Below are 22,816 nucleotides of genomic sequence, written 5' to 3' on the forward strand. Positions count from 1 at the left end.
CTCTAACTGTGCATCGTAGGTCGTTCTAACAATTCGGTGCCTTTTAAGATGTGTATATTGGTGAAGAATATTTTTGATTTCACCTCTTTTTAACATTCTGTCATAAGAATGCATGTTCAACTTAATAAATAAAAAAATCCCATCTCAAGAGGTTAAATAAAAAAATACTATAGTAAGTGCCAATTAAGTGCCCAATAAAGTAACAGGGTTGACAATTTCATCTTACAGTGCATTCGGAAAGTATTCAGACTGCTTGACTTTTTCCACATTTTGTGTCATTACAGCCTTATTCTAAAATGGATTAAAAAAATAAAAAATCCTCATCAATCTACACACAATAACCCATAATGACAAAGTGAAAACAGATTTTTAGAAATGTTTTCTAACATTCTAACCTTCAAAACAGAAATACCTTATCTGCGTAGTGTAAGTAGTCAGACCCTTTGCTATGAGACTTGAAATTGAGCTCAAGTGCATCTTGTTTCCATTGATCATCCTTGAGACGTTTCTACAACTTGATTGGAGTCCACCCGTGGTCAATTTGATTGATTGGACATGATTTGGAAAGACACACACCTGTCTATATAAGGTCCCACAGTTGACAGTGCATGTCAGAGCAAAAACCAAGACATGAGGTCAAAGGAATTGTCTGTAGAGCTCAGAGACAGGATTGTGTCGAGTCACAAATCTGTGGAAGGGCACCAACACATTTCTGCAGCATTAAAGGTCCCCAAGAACACATTGGCCTCCATCATTCCAAAATGGAAGAAGTTGGACCCACCAAGAATCTTCCTAGAGCTGGCCACCCGGCCAAACTGAGCAATCGGGGAAGAAGGGCCTTGGTCAGGGAGGTGACCAAGAACCTGATGGTCACTGACAGAGCTCCAGAGTTTCTCTGTGGAGATGGGAGAATTAGAATTTTAGAATAAGGCTGTAACATAAGAAAAGGCGGAATGCACTGTAAATCAGCCATAAATCCCCTTGTGACAGGTGAAATGGAAGCTGGGTACAACAGGGAGGGGCAATTGAATGATATTACTATTAGATGTTCTATGTTCTCTACTTTCACCATATTAAAATGAGAGTTCAGTCCACGTACCAGGGTTGACCTTAAAATGAGAGTTCAGTCCACGTACCAGGGTTGACCTTAAAATGAGAGTTCAGTCCACGTACCAGGGTTGACCTTAAAATGAGAGTTCAGTCCACGTACCAGGGTTGACCTTAAAATGAGAGTTCAGTCCACGTACCAGGGTTGACCTTAAAATGAGAGTTCAGTCCATGTACCAGGGTTGACCTTAAAATGAGAGTTCAGTCCACGTACCAGGGTTGACCTTAAAATGAGAGTTCAGTCCACGTACCAGGGATGACCTTAAAATGAGAGTTCAGTCCACGTACCAGGGATGACCTTAAAATGAGAGTTCAGTCCACGTACCAGGGTTGACCTTAAAATGAGAGTTCAGTCCACGTACCAGGGTTGACCTTAAAATGAGAGTTCAGTCCACGTACCAGGGTTGACCTTAAAATGAGAGTTCAGTCCACGTACCAGGGTTGACCTTAAAATGAGAGTTCAGTCCACGTACCAGGGATGACCTTAAAATGAGAGTTCAGTCCACGTACCAGGGATGACCTTAAAATGAGAGTTCAGTCCACGTACCAGGGATGACCTTAAAATGAGAGTTCAGTCCACGTACCAGGGATGACCTTAAAATGAGAGTTCAGTCCACGTACCAGGGATGACCTTAAAATGAGAGTTCAGTCCACGTACCAGGGTTGACCTTAAAATGAGAAACAGGTTGTTGTTTTTTTACCTTAAAATTAACCACTAAACCCATCAAATAAATGATATCTTCAGAAATGACTTTGTGAAAACTTCTGGGGTTAAGTGAGTTAATCTTCCTGGAAGTCACAGTGGGTACACGGAAGGACATGTCAAAATGCTGAATATTGGCACATTCGCAAGTCTTTATTCATATATAAAATCTGATTTATTTAATTCTCCATGTTGTCTATATTAAAGGGCACTTCATTGAATATAAAAGGCTTTAAAATTCAATATTGGTGCCGTTTCTACTTAAAATATCAAAGTGGACGGAAAAGGCACTCATATCCTGGAATTACCCATCTATCAATAGATTTGCTGATGCATTATAAAATAAGGTCAAAGTGTGTATTTATGGGCATAGGTCAGTCTTAATTTGGATACAATAAATGTTCATTTGTTTTCATTAGTAAAACGTGTTTGGTAAATAACTCTGATTAACTGTGCATGTGACCATGTGGGTGTGTGTTTATGCGTCAAGTGTTTGTGTAAGTGTGCGTGACTGTACTGTATGTGAGCAGACCCACACACACACACACATACCTCCAATCATGTCTGATAAGAAGTTGTATGATTCCATGGTATTGGAAAACTTTTGCTTGTAATTACAGTAAGCTGTAGCTGCCATTCAAGCCATTAACACCCCCCACGACCTTGGATCTTACAGGTCACTAATATGTGAAATGTTATTTACCATTTCCCCATGTTACATTCATTGCGAAATGACAAGATTGACTTCTAATCAAAACAACTTTTTACAGTAGTTCATTTCCTTTGAATGGAATAATAACTGAGCAGGTGAGAACATGCCCATCTACCGCGCTTATTCTGTCTGGTAAAAGTCAAGTTGACTGATCAGGAACTTTGTGGTTCAGCATGGAGACAGGAGATTTGTCCCATATTACAGAAACACTCATCAGTAGCAGCTCCATTTCATAAGTGTTTAATGTGTGAGGAAACAAATAGTAAATCACAGCTTTAATGTCATTCTGCATCCAATGCATTGCTGTTTAAAACGACCACTTCAAATATAACTCATGCATCAATGGAATGAACTCTTAAAACAAATAATACATTTTATTTTCAACAAAAACAGATTCAAAGATAGTAGTTAATCAGAAGATGACAAAGCAGGAACAAATTAATGCACACACACACACACACACACACACACACACACACACACACACACACACACACACACACACACACACACACACACACACACACACACACACACACACACACACACACACACACACACACACACACACACACACACCCTTTGCATATTTAGCCTTTTCTTCTACAATTAGGCAATTGACCTACACTACATTTGCTAGTGAAATAATTTGCGTACAAAATGTGAGTGATGTCCCTCAACTATGTTGATCAGCAAAGACTTTAAGACACTCTTACATTTTACTGTCAGTCAAAGAGACAAGTACGTGGACATTATGACAGATCGATGTAAGAAAGCATAGTTGTCAGAGTTTTGTAAAAGAGAAAGAAACCAAAACACTATACTGTATCATGTGTCTATAATACAGCTGTTGACAGTGGATCAATATCAATATTCCCATTTCAATGTCTTTTAAATCCAGAGAGGATGATCTAGGCATAGAACAGATGGGTAGTGCCTCATACAACAAGGCATTTGTTGGCATAATGTCTTTCAAATTGGATCCTCAACAGTTAAAGGTCCAATGCAGCCATTTTTATCTCAATGTCAAAGAATCTCTAGGTAACAATGAAGTACCTTACTGTGGTTGTTTTTAGTTAAAATGGTCAAAAAGAAACAACAATAGCTTATTAGCAAATAGCAATTTCTCAAGCAAAAATTTTGCTAGGACTGTCTGGGAGTGGTCTGAGTGAGGACGGGAAAACTGAAAATTTGCTGTTATTTGGCAGAGAGGTTTGGAACTCTCTTTCTTATTGGTTTATTAACTAATTTAGCGTCTGGTGATGTCACCAGGCACGCCAAAGCTCCACCCCACCAAAACAGGCAAAAATGTTCAAACAGCTCTTACACTGAAAGGGCATTATCATACTTTTCACAATTTCACTGTTTTATTCCAACCTCAGTGAGGAAATATATCCAAAACACAGGAAAATCTAGTTTTTGACTGCACTGGGCCTTTAAACTAACTCTGCATACATGTATAACTACATCATTTCATTTATTTTCACAGTTAGTCTTTAATTGAAATGTTTCATTACAAATAAGGGAAACACCTATAACACCACATCATTCATTACTAAAGTTCTTCAGAAAAGGCTAATATTATTTTCTGCAGAGCTGGATGAGTCTATCAAATTGATGCCTTCTCATTGGGTTAAAGGGGACAACTAGTGGATGGACTCATGTTATTCATCATGTGGTTGGGCAGTCTCAGATTGGTTAGAATCATGTTTCTCCTCCTCTAGGGTGGCGACGGCATTAGTCTGACTGCTCACATCCAACTCTTTCAAAATGGCATCCTCCTCCCCCTCCCCCTTCCCCTCTATTTCCTCTTCCTGCTCCATATCCTCCCCTCCCTCCCCCATTTGTCCAGCGAGATCTACAGTCCACTCCTCCCCTGTAGTTCTCTTAGGCTGGGTTGGGCCTGCTCCATTATAGAAGAGCTGGTTCTGGTCCGTGTGGTGTTGGTTGTGATTCTCTCTGTGGTTGTGGTCCTGGCTCGGATGTTGGATCTCACTGTAGTACTGTCTATGGTTCTGGTGAGTGTAGCTGTGGTGCTGGCTGTAGAAGAAGCTGAGGATGGTGTGTTTGGGCAGGCCCAGCTGGGCTGACAGTGTGTGGACAGCCTCCTCGTCTGGGTTCAGACCAACGTCCTGGATGAAGCTCTCCAGGATCCCTTGTGCCTCTCGTGACACCCGAAACCCCTCGCCATCACTCCCACCATCGCCCTCGCCGTTAGTCTGTCTGCCCCCCGCCCACCGTCCCTCTCCCCCTTCCTTGTCATTGTTACACACACCCCTAACCCTGCCCTGGCTCCAACCCCTACAGCCCCTGCCAGTAATATCCTCTTCCCTCCCATCACCCTGACTACTTCCCCACCAGGTCCTCAGTTGCCCCCTACCCCCCTCAGTCTCGGCCGGTGATGCTGTGGATGGTTGTCGTGGCGGCAGGCGAGGCTCCGCCTGGGGCTGCAAGGGCAGCTGGGACAGAGCGGTCAGTGTTTGTTGATGGTGTTGTTGTTGCAATGGGGAGTGGCGTTGGAGCTGGTGGAGACAGATGGATGTTAAGTTACAAACAAACCAATGGGAGCTGATGATATACACATTTGAGTGTGTACAGTGCCGTGCGAAAGTATTCGGCCCTCTTGAACTTTGCGACCCTTTGCCACAATTCAGGCTTCAAACAAAGATATAAAACTGTATTTTTTTTGTGAAGAATCAACAACAAGTGGGACACAATCATGAAGTGGAACGACATTTATTGGATATTTCAAACTTTTTTAACAAATCAAAAACTGAAAAATTGGGCGTGCAAAATTATTCAGCCCCCTTAAGTTAATACTTTGTAGTGCCACCTTTTGCTGCGATTACAGCTGTAAGTCGCTTGGGGTATGTCTCTATCAGTTTTGCACATCGAGAGACTGAAAATTTTTCCCATTCCTCCTTGCATAACAGCTCGAGCTCAGTGAGGTTGGATGGAGAGCATTTGTGAACAGCAGTTTTTAGTTCTTTCCACAGATTCTCGATTGGATTCAGGTCTGGACTTTGACTTGGCCATTCTAACACCTGGATATGTTTATTTTTGAACCATTCCATTGTAGATTTTGCTTTATGTTTTGGATCATTGTCTTGATGGAAGACAAATCTCCGTCCCAGTCTCAGGTCTTTTGCAGACTCCATCAGGTTTTCTTCCAGAATGGTCCTGTATTTGGCTCCATCCATCTTTCCATCAATTTTAACCATCTTCCCTGTCCCTGCTGAAGAAAAGCAGGCCCAAACCATGATGCTGCCACCACCATGTTTGACAGTGGGGATGGTGTGTTCAGCTGGGCTTGCATTGTTGCTAAAAAGTTCAATTTTGGTTTCATCTGACCAGAGCACCTTCTTCCACATGTTTGGTGTGTCTCCCAGGTGGCTTGTGGCAAACTTTAAACAACACTTTTTATGGATATCTTTAAGAAATGGCTTTCTTCTTGCCACTCTTCCATAAAGGCCAGATTTGTGCAATATACGACTGATTGATGTCCTATGGACAGAGTCTCCCACCTCAGCTGTAGATCTCTGCAGTTCATCCAGAGTGATCATGGGCCTCTTGGCTGCATCTCTGATCAGTCTTCTCCTTGTATGAGCTGAAGGTTTAGAGGGACGGCCAGGTCTTGGTAGATTTGCAGTGGTCTGATACTCCTTCCATTTCAATATTATCGCTTGCACAGTGCTCCTTGGGATGTTTAAAGCTTGGGAAATCTTTTTGTATCCAAATCCGGCTTTAAACGTCTTCACAACAGTATCTCGGACCTGCCTGGTGTGTTCCTTGTTCTTCATGATGCTCTCTGCGCTTTTAACGGACCTCTGAGACTATCACAGTGCAGGTGCATTTATACGGAGACTTGATTACACACAGGTGGATTGTATTTATCATCATTAGTCATTTAGGTCAACATTGGATCATTCAGAGATCCTCACTCAACTTCTGGAGAGAGTTTGCTGCACAGAAAGTAAAGGGGCTGAATAATTGTGCACGCCCAATTTTTCAGTTTTTGATTTGTTAAAAAAGTTTGAAATATCCAATAAATGTCGTTCCACTTCATGATTGTGTCCCACTTGTTGTTGATTCTTCACAAAAAAATACAGTTTTATATCTTTATGTTTGAAGCCTGAAATGTGGCAAAAGATCGCAAAGTTCAAGGGGGCCGAATACTTTCGCAAGGCACTGTATATATGCATGTACATTTACACTGTAGAATTGTGTTTGTGTTGTGTGCGTGTGCTTCCATGCGTGTATGTGTGTATGTAGGCTATCCAGAGTAGACTGACCAGTGTGTTGTTGTTGACTAGCTGTGTGAGTCTGTCTGTACAGTGTTGTTGCAGAGTGTTGCTCTCCTGTTCATAGATGGCGTCTCGTTCCATCTGGGCCAGACTCAGGAAGCGCCGGATCATACACAGGTTCTCCCACAGGGTTCGGTTCTCCGGGGACGGATCCTCCTTCCAGCGCAGCAGCTCACACAGCCAGCCCTGCAGAACACACATACCCACATCAGAACCCGGTCAGAGAACCCATAGAATAGAAATACAAACCTTCTCAGAACCCATTCAAGTAAGATACTAAAATATACTATCTTTTGTAAAGATACTGAAACACAGCTTCTGTTTTTATGACCAGAAAACAACGTTGTTATTGATGTTTTATATAAAATAACTACAGTTCAAACGACTAGTAAACAGAGGAGAGGAGCAGGCAGAGAGGGAGAGGAGGAGGTAGCGAGGGAGAGGAGGAGGCAGCGAGGGAGTGGATGAGGCAGAGAGGGAGAGGAGGAGGCAGAGAGGGAGAGGAGGAGGCAGAGAGGGAGAGGAGGAGGCAGAGAGGGAGAGGAGGAGGCAGAGGAGGAGGCAGCGAGGGAGAGGAGGAGGCAGCGAGGGAGAGGAGGAGGCAGAGGAGGAGGCAGCGAGGGAGAGGAGGAGGCAGAAAGGGAGAGGAGGAGGCAGCGAGGGAGAGGAGGAGGCAGAAAGGGAGAGGAGGAGGCAGAGGAGGAGGCAGCGAGGGGAGAGGAGGAGGCAGCGAGGGAGAGGAGGAGGAGGCAGCGAGGGAGAGGAGGAGGCAGAGAGGGAGAGGAGGAGGCAGCGAGGGAGAGGAGGAGGCAGCGAGGGAGAGGAGGAGGCAGAGGAGGAGGCAGCGAGGGAGAGGAGGAGGCAGAGAGGGAGAGGAGGAGGCAGCGAGGGAGAGGAGGAGGCAGAGGAGGAGGCAGCGAGGGAGAGGAGGAGGCAGAGAGGGAGAGGAGGAGGCAGCGAGGGAGAGGAGGAGGCAGCGAGGGAGAGGAGGAGGCAGCGAGGGAGAGTAGGAGGCAGAGAGGGAGAGGAGGAGGCAGAGAGGGAGAGGAGGAGGCAGCGAGGGAGAGGAGGAGGCAGAGAGGGAGAGGAGGCAGCGAGGGAGAGGAGGAGGCAGAGAGGGAGAGGAGGAGGCAGAGAGGGAGAGGAGGAGGCAGCGAGGGAGAGGAGGAGGCAGCGAGGGAGAGGAGGAGGCAGCGAGGGAGAGGAGGAGGCAGAGAAGGGGAGGAGGAGGCAGAGAGGGAGAGGAAGAGGCAGCGAGGGAGAGGAGGAGGCAGAGAGGGAGAGGAGGAGGCAGCGAGGGAGAGTAGGAGGCAGAGAGGGAGAGGAGGAGGCAGCGAGGGAGAGTAGGAGGCAGAGAGGGGGAGGAGGAGGCAGAGAGGGAGAGGAGGAGGCAGAGAGGGAGAGGAGGAGGCAGCGAGGGAGAGGAGGAGGCAGCGAGGGAGAGGAGGAGGCAGCGAGGGAGAGTAGGAGGCAGAGAGGGAGAGGAGGAGGCAGAGAGGGAGAGGAGGAGGCAGCGAGGGAGAGTAGGAGGCAGCGAGGGAGAGTAGGAGGCAGAGTGGGAGAGTAGGAGGCAGAGAGGGAGAGGAGGAGGCAGAGAGGGAGAGGAGGAGGCAGCGAGGGAGAGTAGGAGGCAGAGAGGGAGAGGAGGCAGCGAGGGAGAGGAGGAGGCAGAGAGGGAGAGGAGGAGGCAGAGAGGGAGAGGAGGAGGCAGAGAGGGAGAGGAGGAGGCAGCGAGGGAGAGGAGGAGGCAGCGAGGGAGAGGAGGAGGCAGCGAGGGAGAGGAGGAGGCAGAGAAGGGGAGGAGGAGGCAGAGAGGGAGAGGAAGAGGCAGCGAGGGAGAGGAGGAGGCAGAGAGGGAGAGGAGGAGGCAGCGAGGGAGAGTAGGAGGCAGAGAGGGAGAGGAGGAGGCAGCGAGGGAGAGTAGGAGGCAGAGAGGGGGAGGAGGAGGCAGAGAGGGAGAGGAGGAGGCAGCGAGGGAGAGTAGGAGGCAGAGAGGGAGAGGAGGCAGCGAGGGAGAGGAGGAGGCAGAGAGGGAGAGGAGGAGGCAGAGAGGGAGAGGAGGAGGCAGCGAGGGAGAGGAGGAGGCAGAGAGGGAGAGGAGGAGGCAGCGAGGGAGAGGAGGAGGCAGCGAGGGAGAGGAGGCAGAGAAGGAGAGGAGGAGGCAGAGAGGGAGAGGAAGAGGCAGCGAGGGAGAGGAGGAGGCAGAGAGGGAGAGGAGGAGGCAGCGAGGGAGAGTAGGAGGCAGAGAGGGAGAGGAGGAGGCAGAGAGGGAGAGGAGGAGGCAGCGAGGGAGAGTAGGAGGCAGAGAGGGAGAGGAGGCGGAGAGGGAGAGGAGGAGGCAGAGAGGGAGAGGAGGAGGCAGAGAGGGAGAGGAGGAGGCAGCGAGGGAGTGGAGGAGGCAGAGAGGGAGAGGAGGAGGCAGAGAGGGATAGGAGGAGGCAGTGAGGGAGAGTAGGAGGCAGAGAGGGAGAGGAGGGGGCAGAGAGGGAGAGGAGGAGGCAGCGAGGGAGAGGAGGAGGCAGCGAGGGAGAGGAGGAGGCAGCGAGGGAGAGGAGGAGGCAGAGAGGGAGAGGAGGCAGAGAGGGAGAGGAGGAGGCAGAGAGGAAGAGGCGGAGGCAGCGAGGGAGAGGAGGGGGCAGCGAGGGAGAGGAGGGGGCAGCGAGGGAGAGGAGGAGGCAGAGAGAGAGAGGAGAAGGCAGAGAGGAGGAGGCAGCGAGGGAAAGGAGTGGGCAGCGAGGGAGAGGAGGGGGCAGAGAGGGAGAGGAGGAGGCACCGAGGGAGCGGAGGAGGCAGCGAGGGAGAGGAGGAGGCAGCGAGGGAGAGGAGGAGGCAGCGAGGGAGAGGAGGAGGCAGCGAGGGAGAGGAGGCAGAGAGGGAGAGGAGGAGGCAGCGAGGGAGAGTAGGAGGCAGAGAGGGAGAGGAGGAGGCAGAGGAGGAGACAGCGAGGGAGAGGAGGAGGCAGAGAGGGAGTGGAGGAGGCAGAGAGGGAGAGGAGGAGGCAGAGAGGGAGAGGAGGGGTAGTGAGGGAGAGGAGGAGGCAGAGAGGGAGAGGAGGGGTAGTGAGGGAGAGGAGGAGGCAGAGAGGGAGTGGAGGAGGCAGAGAGGGAGAGGAGGAGTAGTGAGGGAGAGGAGGAGGCAGAGAGGGAGAGGAGGGGTAGTGAGGGAGAGGAGGAGGCAGAGAGGGAGAGGAGGGGGCAGAGAGGGAGAGGAGGGGTAGTGAGGGAGAGGAGGAGGCAGAGAGGGAGTGGAGGAGGCAGAGAGGGAGAGGAGGAGGCAGAGAGGGAGAGGAGGGGTAGTGAGGGAGAGGAGGAGGCAGAGAGGGAGAGGAGGGGGCAGAGAGGGAGAGGAGGGGTAGTGAGGGAGAGGAGGAGGCAGAGAGGGAGAGGAGGGGGCAGCGAGGGAGAGGAGGGGTAGTGAGGGAGAGGAGGAGGCAGAGAGGGAGAGGAGGGGGCAGCGAGGGAGAGGAGGGGTAGTGAGGGAGAGGAGGAGGCAGAGAGGGAGAGGAGGGGTAGTGAGGGAGAGGAGGCAGAGAGGGAGAGGAGGGGGCAGAGAGGGAGAGGAGGGGGCAGCGAGGGAGAGGAGGGGGCAGCGAGAGAAAGTAGCGACAGTGCCAAGCTCTTGTCCTCTACACAATTACTTTGGCACACAAACACCTGGCCGTAGCCCAGCAATAGCACACAAAGCCATGCGGACGCAGTGAGAAGATACAACAAAGAGCTCTAACATGGTGCTGCCTGCCAAACAGCCCATTAATAATGTGAGCTCCAACATGGTGCTGCCTGCCAAACAGCATTACACTAATGTGAGCTCCATGGTGCTGCCTGCCAAACAGCATTACACTAATGTGAGCTCCAACATGGTGCTGCCTGTCAAACAGCATTACACTAATGTGAGCTCCAACATGGTGCTGCCTGTCAAACAGCATTACACTAATGTGAGCTACATGGTGCTGCCTGCCAAACAGCCCTACACTAATGTGAGCTCCATGGTGCTGCCTGCCAAACAGCCCTACATTAACGTGAGCCCCATGGTGCTGCCTGCCAAACAGCCCTACACTAACGTGAGCTCCAACATGGTGCTGCCTGCCAAACAGCCCTACACTAATGTGAGCTCCAACATGGTGCTGCCTGCCAAACAGCCCTACACTAATGTGAGCTCCAACATGGTGCTGCCTGCCAAACAGCCCTACACTAACGTGAGCTCCAACATGGTGCTGCCTGCCAAACAGCCCAACGTGAGCTCCATGGTGCTGCCTGCCAAACAGCCCTACATTAACGTGAGCTCCATGGTGCTGCCTGCCAAACAGGCAAGACGGGAAGCTAGAAAGAGAGTGAAAGAAAGGCAGAGGGAGTAAGACAGAAATCACTCCATTCTACAGAGGGAAATTATCCAAAAACAAAAGGCAATAACAAGCTTATGGTTCTGCCTGGAAAACTAGCACAATGGAACCACCAGTGTGTCTGTGTGTTGGCACGCATTTGGTGTGTGTTCAAGTGTGTGTGTGTGTGTGTTTGTGTATAAGTGTGTGCGCATGTGTGTGACGTGCGTGTTTATGGGTGTGTGCGTATTCATGCAAGCGGGTGTGTGTACACTGGTGATTTATAGAACAATAACTGTCTGATGCGGTGATCAGAGCTCTCCATAGACAGCAGCTGCTAGTTGATCATTTCCTACACAACCGGTGACTGCCCAACTTGGCTCTGTGTAAAGATGTTTTCATAAATTCATACATCACATACGAAATGAACTTGTGGAAATGTGTGTGTGTTACACACTTACTAATATCAGTCTGTAATAAACGTTTTCTTCTGTTTCAGTGCAAGATTAGCATTGTTTCCATAGGTATCCCTCAGTCAGTGAGTACCATACTCTCTTTTCTTTGTGCTTGTGTGAGTGTTTGTGTGAGTGTTTGTGTGAGTGTGTGTGTGTGTGTGTGTGTGTGTGTGTGTGTGTGTGTGTGTGTGTGTGTGTGTGTGTGTGTGTGTGTGTGTGTGTACACGTGCTTGTGTGTGTTGTGTGTGCCTGTCTGTGTGTACCTGACTCTTGGACGCGGCCATCTTGGCAAACATGGCCTGAGAAACCTTGGCTCTCTTCATCTCCTGTTGGATCTCCTCATAGATAGAACTGTTGATGTCTAGAACACATCCTTCGCTCTTCACCCCTCTGTCTAGAACACATCCCTCGCTCTTCACCCCTCTGTCTAGAACACATCCCTCCCTCTTCACCCCTCTGTCTAGAACACATCCCTCCCTCTTCACCCCTCTGTCTAGAACACATCCCTCCCTCTTCACCCCTCTGTCTAGAACACATCCCTCCCTCTTCACCCCTCTGTCTAGAACACATCCCTCCCTCTTCACCACTCTGTCTAGAACACATCCCTCGCTCTTCACCCCTCTGTTTACTACTGCTACTGGAGACAGCCTCACCTGCAGAGGGGAGAGAGGCGTTGATGTGGTTACTAAAACAGCTGTATCGTTTGATTAGTAAAGATATTTCTGTTCTGATTTCAGTTTGATTAGCAGAGAAGTTCCCATTGTCACTTTGGCTATAAATCATTTACACTTTGAGAGAGAGAGAGAGAGAGAGAGAGAGAGAGAGAGAGAGAGAGAGAGAGAGAGAGAGAGAGAGAGAGAGAGAGAGAGCTTACTTTAGGAAATACAATGGGAACCTGGGAGGGCCAATCTTCAGCCTTAACAAAGTTTCCCTCTTCCTTTCTGGTCTGAAACATCAGAGTAATACATCTTAGACTATCATGAACAAGATATAACTTCAACCCACACACACACACACTCCATCTCGCTCTGTCTGTCTGACCTGTGTGTGGCGAGGTGTGGTAGTGTTGTTGGGTGAATGGTTGATAATGGTCCACGTGGTCAGACTCCTCTCTCTCTCCTCCTGGTAGATACGGTCGCGGTCACCTTCCGGTATCTGTAGGAAACTCTGCATGGACCGCAGGTTGACCAGGAGAGACTGAGACGCACTCTTAGGATCCTCCTCCTTACGCAGGATCTCAGACAGCAGGCCCTGACACACAGGATAGAAAGACACATGAAGACAAGATACACACCATGGAAATAGAATCACTACGTCTTGAAAACAGCTGCTACACTGGACATGCAACTTTTGTCAGCATGAGCAGAGCAGGAATTTGCCTGACGACTCAAACTGAATTCTTCCGCAGCTCTGTCGTTCGCTACATACTTCAGGTTGAGATTGCCATCATTGAAGGAATTTGTGGTGATGAGGGGCACTGTACAAACCAAAGCCATCAGCGATTGGTCTAATCAGAGTATCAAAGCCAATGACCATTTTTCTCCACGCCGCTTTACCCACGTGTGTTCTGGCTCTGGCTCCACCCATCAGTTTCTGGGACCAATCAGACGGTCTAGGATGGATTTCCCATTCTAGAAATCGTTGGGAGGTACTCAGATCCAAACTCATTGTGGAGAATAAACTCATGTCCATGGGCGTGTTGTATAGTTTGTCTGGAGCAAGGAGTTTGTGTAGCCAGGCAAAGCATGAATCACTTCATCAACCTGGGTGGGGGCTCCTGGGCAAGAGAAAGATGAAGTTAGACAAGTTAGACTTCCAGGGTTGCAGCCCTGTAATGTTGACCAGGCCAAGAGAAACTTATAGACAATGATAAAGATAAATTATTAACACCATCAAACAAAACCTGAATGGAAAGTTTTGTGCAGGTTAGCATTTTGGTCATGAATGTTGTTCTGCAGGAAGCTCTGTAGAGTGGTCAATAGCTGGCACAGCCACAATGTCATAAAGTCTGATTTTAAACCTAACCCTAACCTTAACTCTAACATTAATCACACTGCTAACCCTAATGTCTAACTCTAACATTAACCACACTGCTAACCCTAACCTTAACTCTAACATTAATCACACTGCTAACCCTAACCTTAACTCTAACATTAATCACACTGCTAACCCTAACCTTAACTCTAACATTAATCACACTGCTAACCCTAACCTTAACTCTAACATTAATCACACTGCTAACCCTAACCTTAACTCTAACATTAATCACACTGCTAACCCTAACCTTAACTCTAACATTAATCACACTGCTAACCCTAACCTTAACTAACATTAATCACACTGCTAACCCTAAACCTTAACTCTAACATTAACCACACTGCTAACCCTAACCTTAACTCTAACATTAATCACACTGCTAACCCTAACCTTAACTCTAACATTAATCACACTGCTAACCCTAACCTTAACTCTAACATTAATCACACTGCTAACCCTAACCTTAACTCTAACATTAATCACACTGCTAACCCTAACCTTAACTCTAACATTAATCACACTGCTAACCCTAACCTTAACTCTAACATTAATCACACTGCTAACCCTAACCTTAACTCTAACATTAATCACACTGCTAACCCTAATGTCTAACTCTAACATTAATCACACTGCTAACCCTATCCTTAACTCTAACATTAATCACACTGCTAACCCTAACCTTAACTCTAACATTAATCACACTGCTAACCCTAATGTCTAACTCTAACATTAATCACACTGCTAACCCTAACCTTAACTCTAACATTAATCACACTGCTAACCCTAATGTCTAACTCTAACATTAATCACACTGCTAACCCTAACCTTAACTCTAACATTAATCACACTGCTAACCCTAACCTTAACTCTAACATTAATCACACTGCTAACCCTAACCTTAACTCTAACATTAATCACACTGCTAACCCTAATGTCTAACTCTAACATTAATCACACTGCTAACCCTATCCTTAACTCTAACATTAATCACACTGCTAACCCTAACCTTAACTCTAACATTAATCACACTGCTAACCCTAACCTTAACTCTAACATTAATCACATTGCTAACCCTAACCTTAACTCTAACATTAATCACACTGCTAACCCTAACCTTAACTCTAACATTAATCACACTGCTAACCCTAACTTAACTCTAACATTAATCACACTGCTAACCCTAACCTTAACTCTAACATTAATCACACTGCTAACCCTAACCTTAACTCTAACATTAATCACACTGCTAACCCTAACCTTAACTCTAACATTAATCACACTGCTAACCTAACCCTAACCTAACTCTAACATTAATCACACTGCTAACCCTAACCTTAACTCTAACATTAATCACACTGCTAACCCTAACCTTAACTCTAACATTAATCACACTGCTAACCCTAACCTTAACTCTAACATTAATCACACTGCTAACCCTAACCTTAACTCTAACATTAATCACACTGCTAACCCTAATGTCTAACTCTAACATTAATCACACTGCTAACCCTAATCACACCTAACCCTAACTCTAACATTAATCACACTGCTAACCCTAATGTCTAACTCTAACATTAATCACACTGCTAACCCTAATGTCTAACTCTAACATTAATCACACTGCTAACCCTAATGTCTAACTCTAACATTAATCACACTGCTAACCCTAACCTAACTCTAACATTAATCACACTGCTAACCCTAATGTCTAACTCTAACATTAATCACACTGCTAACCCTAATGTCTAACTCTAACATTAATCACACTGCTAACCCTAATGTCTAACTCTAACATTAATCACACTGCTAACCCTAATGTCTAACTCTAACATTAATCACACTGCTAACCCTAACCTTAACTCTAACATTAATCACACTGCTAACCCTAATGTCTAACTCTAACATTAATCACACTGCTAACCCTAACCTTAACTCTAACATTAATCACACTGCTAACCCTAATGTCTAACTCTAACATTAATCACACTGCTAACCCTAATGTCTAACTCTAACATTAATCACACTGCTAACCCTAATGTCTAACTCTAACATTAATCACACTGCTAACCCTAATGTCTAACTCTAACATTAATCACACTGCTAACCCTAATGTCTAACTCTAACATTAATCACACTGCTAACCCTAATGTCTAATGTAAATGTCTAACTCTAACATTAATCACACTGCTAACCCTAATGTCTAACTCTAACATTAATCACACTGCTAACCCTAATGTCTAACTCTAACATTAATCACACTGCTAACCCTAATGTCTAACTCTAACATTAATCACACTGCTAACCCTAATGTCTAACTCTAACATTAATCACACTGCTAACCCTAATGTCTAACTCTAACATTAATCACACTGCTAACCCTAACCTTAACTCTAACATTAATCACACTGCTAACCCTAACCTTAACTCTAACATTAATCACACTGCTAACCCTAATGTCTAACTCTAACATTAATCACACTGCTAACCCTAATGTCTAACTCTAACATTAATCACACTGCTAACCCTATCCTTAACTCTAACATTAATCACACTGCTAACCCTAATGTCTAACTCTAACATTAATCACACTGCTAACCCTAACCTTAACTCTAACATTAATCACACTGCTAACCCTAACCTCTAACTCTAACATTAATCACACTGCTAACCCTAATGTCTAACTCTAACATTAATCACACTGCTAACCCTAATGTCTAACTCTAACATTAATCACATAACCCTAATGTCTAACTCTAACATTAATCACACTGCTAACCCTAATGTCTAACTCTAACATTAATCACACTGCTAACCCTAATGTCTAACTCTAACATTAATCACACTGCTAACCCTAATGTCTAACTCTAACATTAATCACACTGCTAACCCTAATGTCTAATGTAAATGTCTAACTCTAACATTAATCACACTGCTAACCCTAATGTCTAACTAACTAACATTAATCACACTGCTAACCCTAATGTCTAACTCTAACATTAATCACACTGCTAACCCTAATGTCTAACTCTAACATTAATCACACTGCTAACCCTAATGTCTAACTCTAACATTAATCACACTGCTAACCCTAATGTCTAACTCTAACATTAATCACACTGCTAACCCTAACCTTAACTCTAACATTAATCACACTGCTAACCCTAACCTTAACTCTAACATTAATCACACTGCTAACCCTAATGTCTAACTCTAACATTAATCACACTGCTAACCCTAATGTCTAACTCTAACATTAATCACACTGCTAACCCTATCCTTAACTCTAACATTAATCACACTGCTAACCCTAATGTCTAACTCTAACATTAATCACACTGCTAACCCTAATGTCTAACTCTAACATTAATCACACTGCTAACCCTAACCTTAACTCTAACATTAATCACACTGCTAACCCTAATGTCTAACTCTAACATTAATCACACTGCTAACCCTAATGCTAACCTAACTAATGCTAACCCTAATGTCTAACTCTAACATTAATCACACTGCTAACCCTAATGTCTAACTCTAACATTAATCACACTGCTAACCCTAACCTTAACTCTAACATTAATCACACTGCTAACCCTAATGTCTAACTCTAACATTAATCACACTGCTAACCCTAATGTCTAACTCTAACATTAATCACACTGCTAACCCTAATGTCTAACTCTAACATTAATCACACTGCTAACCCTAATGTCTAACTCTAACATTAATCACACTGCTAACCCTAACCTTAACTCTAACATTAATCACACTGCTAACCCTAATGTCTAACTCTAACATTAATCACACTGCTAACCCTAATGTCTAACTCTAACATTAATCACACTGCTAACCCTAATGTCTAACTCTAACATTAATCACACTGCTAACCCTAACCTTAACTCTAACATTAATCACACTGCTAACCCTAACCTTAACTCTAACATTAATCACACTGCTAACCCTAATGTCTAACTCTAACATTAATCACACTGCTAACCCTAACCTTAACTCTAACATTAATCACACTGCTAACCCTAACCTTAACTCTAACATTAATCACACTGCTAACCCTAACCTTAACTCTAACATTAATCACACTGCTAACCCTAACCTTAACTCTAACATTAATCACACTGCTAACCCTAACCTTAACTCTAACATTAATCACACTGCTAACCCTAACCTTAACTCTAACATTAACATTAACCTTAACTCTAACATTAACCACACTGCTAACCCTAACCTTAACTCTAACATTAATCACACTGCTAACCCTAACCTTAACTCTAACATTAATCACACTGCTAACCCTAACCTTAACTCTAACATTAACCACACTGCTAACCCTAATGTCTAACTCTAACATTAATCACACTGCTAACCCTAATGTCTAACTCTAACATTAATCACACTGCTAACCCTAACCTTAACTCTAACATTAATCACACTGCTAACCCTAATGTCTAACTCTAACATTAATCACACTGCTAACCCTAATGTCTAACTCTAACATTAATCACACTGCTAACCCTAATCCTTAACTCTAACATTAATCACACTGCTAACCCTAATGTCTAACTCTAACATTAATCACACTGCTAACCCTAATGTCTAACTCTAACATTAATCACACTGCTAACCCTAATGTCTAACTCTAACATTAATCACACTGCTAACCCTAATGTCTAACTCTAACATTAATCACACTGCTAACCCTAATGTCTAACTCTAACATTAATCACACTGCTAACCCTAATGTCTAACTCTAACATTAATCACACTGCTAACCCTAACCTTAACTCTAACATTAATCACACTGCTAACCCTAATGTCTAACTCTAACTAACTCTAACATTAATAACTGCTAACCCTAATGTCTAATAACCCTAATGTCTAACTCTAACATTAATCACACTGCTAACCCTAATGTCTAACTCTAACATTAATCACACTGCTAACCCTAATGTCTAACTCTAACATTAATCACACTGCTAACCCTAACCTTAACTCTAACATTAATCACACTGCTAACCCTAATGTCTAACTCTAACATTAATCACACTGCTAACCCTAATGTCTAACTCTAACATTAATCACACTGCTAACCCTATCCTTAACTCTAACATTAATCACACTGCTAACCCTAACCTTAACTCTAACATTAACCACACTGCTAACCCTAACCTTAACTCTAACATTAATCACACTGCTAACCCTAACCTTAACTCTAACATTAATCACACTGCTAACCCTAACCTTAACTCTAACATTAACCACACTGCTAACCCTAACCTTAACTCTAACATTAATCACACTGCTAACCCTAACCTTAACTCTAACATTAATCACACTGCTAACCCTAACCTTAACTCTAACATTAATCACACTGCTAACCCTAACCTTAACTCTAACATTAACCACACTGCTAACCCTAATGTCTAACTCTAACATTAATCACACTGCTAACCCTAATGTCTAACTCTAACATTAATCACACTGCTAACCCTAACCTTAACTCTAACATTAATCACACTGCTAACCCTAATGTCTAACTCTAACATTAATCACACTGCTAACCCTAATGTCTAACTCTAACATGAATCACACTGCTAACCCTAATGTCTAACTCTAACATTAATCACACTGCTAACCCTAACCTTAACTCTAACATTAATCACACTGCTAACCCTAACCTTAACTCTAACATTAACCACACTGCTAACCCTAATGTCTAACTCTAACATTAATCACACTGCTAACCCTAATGTCTAACTCTAACATTAATCACACTGCTAACCCTATCCTTAACTCTAACATTAATCACACTGCTAACCCTAATGTCTAACTCTAACATTAATCACACTGCTAACCCTAATGTCTAACTCTAACATTAATCACACTGCTAACCCTAACCTTAACTCTAACATTAATCACACTGCTAACCCTAATGTCTAACTCTAACATTAATCACACTGCTAACCCTAATGTCTAACTCTAACATTAATCACACTGCTAACCCTAATGTCTAACTCTAACATTAATCACACTGCTAACCCTAATGTCTAACTCTAACATTAATCACACTGCTAACCCTAATGTCTAACTCTAACATTAATCACACTGCTAACCCTAACCTTAACTCTAACATTAATCACACTGCTAACCCTAATGTCTAACTCTAACATTAATCACACTGCTAACCCTAATGTCTAACTCTAACATTAATCACACTGCTAACCCTAACCTTAACTCTAACATTAATCACACTGCTAACCCTAACCTTAACTCTAACATTAACCACACTGCTAACCCTAATGTCTAACTCTAACATTAATCACACTGCTAACCCTAATGTCTAACTCTAACATTAATCACACTGCTAACCCTATCCTTAACTCTAACATTAATCACACTGCTAACCCTAACCTTAACTCTAACATTAACCACACTGCTAACCCTAATGTCTAACTCTTAACATTAAAAAAGCGAATAAACGTCAACCTGCAAGTTTCATACTAAAACTGGCTGAAGTCTAGACTAGGATAACCTCTGAACATAGAGACTCACACCCACCCAGACAGCACACGTCCTCACAGGTAGTGTTGGAGTCAACATAGCAGATGACCAACTCCAGACACCTTCTAAAGCACTGCTAATAAACGGATTAGTCCCTTATTAAGTTGTTATCTGTCATCTCCTGCTCGTACAGCAGTCACTCACTCTTCCATACAATGGGACTCTAATAGGGGGTTGCTCTGCCCTCCCTCCCACCCAAAATATATGTCATTTTGTGAGGACTATACCCCTCTAATGTAGACCCCCCTCACTCCTCACACACACACACCCTAGCTATTAAGCCTTCACACTCTAATAAGGTCTTTACACTCCAAGCCCCATCCACTCTACTCCTTGGCACCTTGCCCAGGTGAGACATTCCTTCCTCTGCCCCACTCCCTTATACCTGTTCGCAGAGCCCAGTTGTCACAGCGACAGAGAAATGCGGGGCAGGTGGCTATAATTGCGGCCTTTGATCATTATAATGACACCCATGATGATGCTGGTGATAATGACGGTAATAGTAACAGTGGGCTAGGTCTCTCTCGAAGCCATTAATGTGAGTGCCTTCTAACTGCAGGAGCAGACAGGATAGACAGAGGGAGGGAGGGAGGGAGGGAGGGAGGGAGGGAGGGAGGGAGGGAGGGAGGGAGGGAGGGAGGGAGGGAGGGAGGGAGGGAGGGAGGGAGGGAGAGAGAAAGGTATGAAATGGGGAAAGGAGAAAGATTTAAATGAAATGAGAAAAACAAGGGATAGACCTGTCAAATGGAGACGTCATGAAGTTGGATACAGATAAAGGGTGGAAATACATATAGGAAATATAAAACGAAAGGAAGATAGTAAGTGATGGACAGAGAAAATAAGATATAGAGAGAGGTAGATGTAGAGAGATGGATAGAGAGTGATAGAGAGATGAGAAAGCATAATGGAGGGATGGAGAGAAACAGAGGGAGAGGGAGAGACTGTGGAAGTGTGATTAGAGAGGAGAGGTAGAGACTATGGGGAAGTGTGAATAGAGAGGTAGAAACTCTGGGGACGTGTGATTAGAGAGGGAAAGGTAGAGACTCTCTGGGGAAGTGTGGTTAGAGATGGAGAGGTAGAGAATCTTGGGAAGTTTGAATAGAGAGGTAAATACTCTCTGGGGAGGTGTGATTAGAGAGGGAGAGGTAGAGACTCAGGATAATTGTGATTAGAATGATAGAGACTATGAGGAAGTGTGATTAGAGAGGGAGAGGTATTTTTTATTTATTTCACCTTTATTTAACCAGGTAGGCTAGTTGAGAACAAGTTCTCATTTGCAACTGCGACCTGGCCAAGATAAAGCATAGCAGTGTGAACAGACAACACAGAGTTACACATGGAGTAAACAATTACATGGAGTAAACAACAATAGTCAATAACACAGTAGAAAAAAAAGAGAGTCAATATACATTGTGTGCAAAAGGCATGAGGAGGTAGGCGAATAATTACAATTTTGCAGATTAACACTGGAGTGATAAATGATCAGATGGTCATGTACAGGTAGAGATATTGGTGTGCAAAAGAGCAGAAAAGTAAATAAATATAAACCGTATGGGGAAGAGGTAGGTAAAATTGGGTGTTGGCTTTAGGGATGATCAGTGAGATACACCTGCTGGAGCGCGTGCTACGAGTGGGTGTTGCCATCGTGACCAGTAAACTGAGATAAGGCAGAGCTTTACCTAGCATGGACTTGTTGATCACCTGGAGCCAGTGGGTCTGGCGTCGAATATGTAGCGAGGGCCATACGACTAGAGGATACAGGTCGCAGTGGTGGGTGGTATAAGGTGCTTTAGTAACAAAACGGATGGTACTGTGATAAACTGCATCCAGTTTGCTGAGTAGAGTGTTGGAAGCTATTTTGTAGATGACATCGCCGAAGACGAGGATCGGTAGGATAGTCAGTTTTACTAGGCTAAGTTTGGCGGTGTGAGTGAAGGAGGCTTTGTTGCGGAATAGAAAGCCGACTTTAGATTTGATTTTAGATTGGAGATGTTTGATATGAGTCTGGAAGGAGAGTTTACAGTCTAGCCAGACACCTAGGTACTTATAGATGTCCACATATTCTAGGTCGGAACCATCCAGGGTGGTGATGCTAGTCGGGAGTGCGGGTGCAGGCAGCGAACGGTTGAAAAGCATGCATTTGGTTTTACTAGCGTTTAAGAGCAGTTGGAGGCCACGGAAGGAGTGTTGTATGGCATTGAAGCTCGTTTGGAGGTTAGATAGCACAGTGTCCAAGGACGGGCCGGAAGTATACAGAATGGTGTCGTCTGCGTAGAGATGGATCAGGGAATCGCCCGCAGCAAGAGCAACATCATTGATATATACAGAGAAAAGAGTCGGCCCGAGAATTGAACCCTGTGGCACCCCCATAGAGACTGCCAGAGGACCAGACAGCATGTCCTCCGATTTGACACACTGAACTCTATCTGCAAAGTAGTTGGTGAACCAGGCAAGGCAGTCATCAGAAAAACCGAGGCTACTGAGTCTGCCGATAAGAATATGGTGATTGACAGAGTCGAAAGCCTTGGAAAGCTCGATGAAGACGGCTGCACAGTACTGTCTTTTATCGATGGCGGTTATGATATCGTTTAGTACCTTGAGCGTGGC

The 22,816-nt window shown here is 44.8% G+C and overlaps 1 protein-coding gene and 1 long non-coding RNA gene across 5 annotated transcripts in view; both read right to left on the reverse strand.

Moving 5' to 3' along the window:
- Nucleotides 1-2,746: 2,746 nt before the first annotated feature.
- Nucleotides 2,747-22,816, reverse strand: part of LOC118399076 (DNA-binding protein SATB1-like) — a 33,560-nt gene continuing 13,490 nt past the window's right edge. The window contains exons 8-13 of the mRNA XM_052473146.1: nucleotides 13,160-13,352; nucleotides 12,641-12,850; nucleotides 12,474-12,545; nucleotides 11,863-12,252; nucleotides 6,815-7,012; nucleotides 2,747-5,044 (exon numbers count right to left, since the gene is read on the reverse strand). Coding sequence (XP_052329106.1) covers nucleotides 4,187-5,044; nucleotides 6,815-7,012; nucleotides 11,863-12,252; nucleotides 12,474-12,545; nucleotides 12,641-12,850; nucleotides 13,160-13,352 — 1,921 coding nt within the window. The 3' untranslated portion in view covers nucleotides 2,747-4,186. The remainder of the gene's footprint in view (nucleotides 5,045-6,814; nucleotides 7,013-11,862; nucleotides 12,253-12,473; nucleotides 12,546-12,640; nucleotides 12,851-13,159; nucleotides 13,353-22,816) is intronic.
- On the reverse strand, nucleotides 14,213-19,137 carry LOC127909940 (uncharacterized). Of its 4 annotated transcripts, none has more exons than XR_008073077.1 (4): nucleotides 18,782-19,137; nucleotides 17,841-17,948; nucleotides 17,381-17,780; nucleotides 14,213-14,497 (listed from the first exon to the last, which is right to left on the reverse strand). It is a non-coding gene; the product is annotated as an uncharacterized LOC127909940 (long non-coding RNA). The 4 variants fall into 4 exon arrangements; XR_008073076.1 differs by having other exon boundaries at nucleotides 14,213-14,461; nucleotides 17,197-17,780; XR_008073075.1 differs by having other exon boundaries at nucleotides 17,197-17,780.

Source organism: Oncorhynchus keta, chromosome 20 (assembly GCF_023373465.1).
Source record: "Oncorhynchus keta strain PuntledgeMale-10-30-2019 chromosome 20, Oket_V2, whole genome shotgun sequence".
Lineage (NCBI taxonomy): Eukaryota > Metazoa > Chordata > Actinopteri > Salmoniformes > Salmonidae > Oncorhynchus > Oncorhynchus keta.